The 6,012-nt window shown below is 37.4% G+C and overlaps 1 protein-coding gene across 1 annotated transcript; it reads left to right on the plus strand.

Annotated features, from left to right (window-relative positions):
* Nucleotides 1-1,444: 1,444 nt before the first annotated feature.
* Nucleotides 1,445-2,738, plus strand: LOC110878017 (glycine--tRNA ligase, chloroplastic/mitochondrial 2). The gene is made up of 5 exons (XM_035976968.1): nt 1,445-1,451; nt 1,544-1,629; nt 1,731-1,802; nt 1,882-1,940; nt 2,037-2,738. Exons 2-5 carry the CDS (start codon nt 1,603-1,605, stop codon nt 2,257-2,259), a joined length of 381 nt encoding a protein of 126 aa, XP_035832861.1. The 5' UTR covers nt 1,445-1,451; nt 1,544-1,602; the 3' UTR covers nt 2,260-2,738.
* Nucleotides 2,739-6,012: the final 3,274 nt, after the last annotated feature.

Genomic DNA, 6,012 nt, shown 5'->3' on the forward strand with positions numbered 1-6,012 from the left:
GCCACAACAACATGCTCGTGGGACACTCCACGAGAAGCGATACTCAGGGTATCAGAGTACAAATGGTCTTATTCACATAACTTATAAAACTTATTTTCATAACAAAACGGAACATATATTGGAACATGCGATAATGAGTATAACATAATACTATCGCATGACATGAAAGCTAAATCAAATGATTAGGATAGGAATCGAACGGACTGTCAAATGAATCGATAATCAAAGACGTGAGGAGTTTTTAACAGATATAGTAATTTAGTGGTTTTATAACAATTTGAATATGAAGCAATAAAGAGTGGGGTAAGGATCCGTACCTTAATAACTTCAAAGTGAAGCTACCTTGTGCTAATATTTTAGATTTATATGGGCAGAGTTTCGACTACTGATTAATGTTTTCACCTAATAACATGCACACAAACTAGGTTAGTAACTTAATACAGCATTTATGTCAATTCACGAGATCAAACCCTCATAACTATTATCAAGTGCAATACTTAATAATTCAATCGGATTCACAACGAATAACAGAGCATAGTCCGAATTCGGACAGCACTCAAATATTCAAGTTGAAATCACAACGGATAATCAAAGTAGAAGCTCAATTTGAGCAGCACTCAGACAATCGTTGGATAGTTATAATCGATCGGACGTTGAATCGTAATAGCGATCGAGTTATTACCCTGATTGCGGCAGCGTTTCGAGGTGTGTGTGTGTGTGTTTGGGTAGTGGAAGAAGTATAACTCGACGTCAATTGAGAATTTGAGCGTCGTTTTTGTGCACAGAAGCACGTCCCAAAGCCTGCTATTTATACACAAATTTGGCACTGCTTACGGACCGTAAGCCTGGTCCCTTACGGTCCGTAAGGGACACCGAAAATTCTTTTGCTTGCTCCTCACGGGACAAGCCTTGATTGGTCAGAAATTTGGTTCAATTATATTTAGACAACGTTTTAAGTAGATAATCGTCAACTAAGGTTTACCCCCCCTTGAGTTTTAGGGGTCCTGATCCTGATTCTGATTGCTCTGAAATTTTCAGGGGTTGTGCAGAATTACTTGGGTGTCTTAATTAGGGTTTTCTAGTGGTCTATTATTCTTTTTATTTCTAGAATAATGATTTTAAATTTATGGGCATTACAGCTCGATACGAAGATGCTAAGTTCTTTTATGAATTGGACACTAGTAAAAGGTTTTCGGAGTTCCGGGGTCAACTGAATTGAATTCTTTTTCATTTTTTCCCTACTCTTCGTATTGACAAAATAACATGTATATGTCTGGTCTCTCTCTCTAAAAAGATGAAATTTACAGGAGAAACTTGGAACGATGGAGGACAAAATGATACGGGTCGAGAGTACCGTTAGTGAACTCGGGTCGGCCCTAGGGCTAAGTGAAGATAAGCTTTAGATTGTTCGTGAAACTGCATCACTCGCTATGTCTGACCTCTCAGCTGCTGTTGTTACGGAATTTACGTCTCCTAGTATTATCTTCCTCAATTTTAATTTTTTTTCAATAATGTAACTGATTGTTTGTGGTAATGAACTTAGGTTGTAAACCTTGTCGAAGCACATGTTCCCGTGCTCGGAAAATTCTCAGAGTCGTTCCTATGCTCCCGAAAGATCTGTTAGTAATGGTATCGTGTTCCTTTAAACATATATTAGAAATTTGTTACAATCTATTATCTACTATAAAGACGATTATTGTATCTATTGTTGAGTTAAGTTTATCCTGCAGGTTATGCAGAAGCATCAGAAGTACTTTGCGTTGACGGACACGAACGGAAGTTTGTTGACGTATTTCATTGCTGTAAGATATATTATCAGCTCTAAACCGCAATTACTAAATTTGGAGTTATATTTTTTTAACACTGTTAATTTCTTCTCAGGTTGCAAATGGAGCGATTAATGAATCAGTTGTTAAGAAAGGAAATGAAGCTGTACCCAGGTTTGCATTGTCACTTTTCTTTGTTTCGGTTTCTTATCTTTGTGTAGTATAAATGTATAGTTAACTGAAATAGTCGAGTAATTTTCTTTATCGTAGAGCTCGATACGAAGATGCTAAGTTCTTTTATGAATTGGACACTAGTAAAAGGTTTTCGGAGTTCCGGGGTCAACTGAATGGAATTCTTTTTCATTTTTTCCCTACTCTTCGTATTGACAAAATAACATGTATATGTCTGGTCTCTCTCTCTAAAAAGATGAAATTTACGGGAGAAACTTGGAACGATGGAGGACAAAATGATACGGGTCGAGAGTACCGTTAGTGAACTCGGGTCGGCCCTAGGGCTAAGTGAAGATAAGCTTTAGATTGTTCGTGAAACTGCATCACTCGCTATGTCTGACCTCTCAGCTGCTGTTGTTACGGAATTTACGTCTTTATCAGGAATAATGGCACGCCACTATGCTCTTCGTGAAGGATACTCGCAACAGGTTTCCGACGCATTGTTTGAGATTACAAGCAGCATGAATAAAACACTTGGAGAATCATACAACATCAGAACCGGCCACCCAGTCACAAATTTTCTCCTCATCACAACAGCAGTAATGTGGCCACGAACCCATGATGCAAATTTGCAGCACTTTTAAGTCTAAAACAGTGAGTATGTGGACTTAAAGAAAACAGTCTTGAAATAGTTATTAGTTTACGTGTAAAGTCGTTTTCCTTTGTAACTTTTGTAGATAGGTTTTGATTAGAAGTTAATATTTATAATTAGTATTACTATTTAAATTAAAAACTTATATATGGATTTTGGGTTATTATTCTTAATAGCATTTGGTTTTTAGTTTTCTCATTTTACATGAAAATAGTCACATAAAACCACATAAAAAGAGTGTGACCAAAGTTTAGACAACAACCACACATAGAATTACAAAATTTCATGTGACTATAAATAAACATTAGCCACACCATAGTCACTTTGTTTCTTGTTTGTGTGACGGAATGATACCAAATGTCATGGAAAAAAGTTATGTTTGATCAAAGATTAGACAATAGTCACACTTAAAATTATAATATTTTGTGTGACTATAAATAACCATTACCCACACCATAATTACTTTGCTTTTTATTGTGTGACAGAATGATACCAAACGTCACGAGAAAAGAAAATTATGTGTGACAAAAGGTTAGACAATAGCCACACTTAAAATTAAAAAATGTAATCGCTATAAACAACCACTAGCCACACTTAGTCACTTTGTTTCTTGTTTGTGTGACGGAATGATACCAAACGTCATGGGAAAAAAGATTATGTGTGACCAAATGTTAGACAATAGCCACACTTAAACTTACAATATTTGGTGTGGCTATAAATAACCACTAGTCACGCCATAGTTACTTTGTTTTTTGTTGTGTGACAGATACCAAACATGATGGGAAAGAAAGTTATATGTGACCAAAGCTTAGACAATAGCCATTGTTATAATTACAAAATTTAATGTGGCTATACATAACCATTAGCCACACTTTCATCACTTTGTTTTTTGTTTGTGTGACGAAATGATATCAAATGTCATGAAAAAAACATATATGTGTGACAAAATGTTAGATAATAGCCATACCATCATTACTTTGTTTTTATTGTGTGACGAACTGATAACAAATGTCATTGGAAAAACATATATATGTGACCAAAAGTTAGAAAATAGCCACACTTACAATAAATTCATGTGACAATGTAATAGAACCGGCCACACTTACAATAAATTCATGTGGTCGTTGCTACCTTTTACCCATACTTAATAGACAAAATATTTGATTACGACTCTTTTTGTCACACTTTTATTCAATTGATGTGGCTAAAACATACTTTTTAGTAAATATATGTGACTATATAATACAAAGAGACACACTTTAATTAAATTTATGTGGCTATTGCAACCCTTTTGCCACACTTAATTAAGGAAATGCTAGATTTTAACCAAAAATGTTGTTACCCTTTAGCCACACCTTTAAGTTCTAAGGCCACTGAAAAGTGTGTGTGGCTGTATCATACCTATAATGACTCGAGCTTTGGTCACACTTGATATGAAAAAAATATATGTGGCGAAACACATATAGTCACACTTTTTTGGTGTGGCCAATAGGGATATAGCCACTAGCTAAGTGTACAATTAGCTAGTGTGCGGTGTGCTTCAAAGGGTTGTACCACATGCTGTCTAGAGTGTACGATGCAAGGGTGTGCGGTCTCACACAAGTGTGCAGCTCCATGAACTGTGCGAGATTCAGTCATGTTTGCCGTAATTTACGTTCATAACCGTCCCTGATTACCCACCCGATCCTATAATTATTTCCATACTTTCATTCATTGATTACATTATTGCTAATAACTTAAATACATTCCTAAACACCACATCATGCGAACAATCATCCAATTTATCATAATCAACAGGACTTCCTTGCATTCAAGATCAAAATTCTAGTCCCTCATGTGTTTATTCATATGAACATGATCCCAGTTACAAAGACTTATAATAATCACGTAAACTCTAGTTTATCAATTCACACCAAACTTATTACTAGATCTAGTTTAACGTTTTGTCAAAAAGAAAGATTATCGAAAACCCTTTTTATCATGCACTTTAATTATTGAATCATTACTCATACCATCAACTCAATAACACCATATACTTTCTAGCAGGAACCTTACATCATCACCAGTATCAATCCCATATACCAATCATCAAGCAAACATCTCCAAGTATAACAGGTAAGGAAGGATAATACACTAACCGATCGATGCGGAATGTGACAGGTGTGCTGGAACGATAGGATGGAGCTTCGAGAGAGCTTCGGGAGAGTTAATGGCTGCCGTCGGTTTGTCGAGAGAGGAAGAAAAGAGAACTAGGGTTTGGTGTTATTCTTGTGTTTTGAAAATTATGGGGATTGCACACAAGTCATGTGTGTGTATACGTTGCATTGTGAGTCGGCCTCTGGGTGTTTTGGCCAAGAATGATCCATCAAGAAAGAAAAAAGGATTTCAACAATTTGCAAAGGAGGTGTGCGATCTGGTTCGGTTCTAGCGTCCGACTAGTTTGAATGAAACCTAAATTCTAATAACTCACACCATTTGATAACAATCAATCAAACATAACTAATCACATTCATTCGTTTCATAGAACTTACAACGTAACATAAAGCGTGAATGAAACTAGTGTATAGAAAAAGGCCTTGCAAATACGAGTTGTCACATCATCCCCAAGTTGAAAGAAATTTCGTCCCGAAATTTAGCACGCAGTCACTGAGGAAGCTAGTTTTGTTGAGCGTTTTCGTGGGATGTCACAGCATCCCCCTATTGGTTTGGAATTTCGTCCCGAAATTCAGTAGTAGCGACGCTTCTTTCTTAAACAACTGAGGATACTTGCGCATCATTTGGTCTTCTCGTTCCCAGGTAAACTCTGGGCCACGACGCGAGTTCCAACGAACTCGAACTATAGGTATCTTGCTTCGTTTAAGAGTTTTGATTTCCCGGTCCATAATCTCCACCGGTTCCTCGATGAAACGCAACTGGTCATCGATCGTAAGTTCCTTGAAAGGAAGAATGAGAGTCTCATCTGACAGACACTTCTTCAGGTTTGTCATGTGGAAAACGTTGTGTACACCACTAAGTTCTTCTGGCAGGTTTAGTCTGTATGCCACTGTGCCCATTTTCTCAGTGATTTCAAAGGGTCCGACATAACGCGGAATAAGTTTGACGCGTTTGCTGAAATGAACCACACCTTTCCAAGGTGAAACTTTTAGCAAAACTCGATCTCAAACTTGGAATTCCAGGGGTTTCCCACGCTTCTTTTCTGACGGTCACGAGCAGCTGCCATTCATTGTCTGATTTGGGCAATCTTTCAGTTGTGTCGAGTACGAGTTCTGGGCCAGTGATTTGGCTGTCGCCAACTTCAGCCCAGCATAGAGGTGATCGGCATTTTAGTCTGTACAAAGCCTCGAACGGAGCAGCCTTAATGCTGGTATGGTAACTATTGTTGTATGAGAACTCCACCAAAGGCAGATATCTTTCCCAGCCGTT

Source organism: Helianthus annuus, chromosome 9 (genome assembly GCF_002127325.2).
Source record: "Helianthus annuus cultivar XRQ/B chromosome 9, HanXRQr2.0-SUNRISE, whole genome shotgun sequence".
NCBI lineage: Eukaryota > Viridiplantae > Streptophyta > Magnoliopsida > Asterales > Asteraceae > Helianthus > Helianthus annuus.

What these genes read in the sequence shown, in the direction of transcription:
- LOC110878017 (XM_035976968.1), top strand. Translation starts at nt 1,603, where the DNA reads ATGCTCCCGAAAGATCTGTTAGTAATG. An exon ending in CGAAAGATCTGTTAGTAATG is followed by an intron (nt 1,630 to 1,730) that starts GTATCGTGTTCC and finishes TTTATCCTGCAG; the next exon opens with GTTATGCAGAAGCATCAGAA. An exon ending in GGAAATGAAGCTGTACCCAG is followed by an intron (nt 1,941 to 2,036) that starts GTTTGCATTGTC and finishes TCTTTATCGTAG; the next exon opens with AGCTCGATACGAAGATGCTA.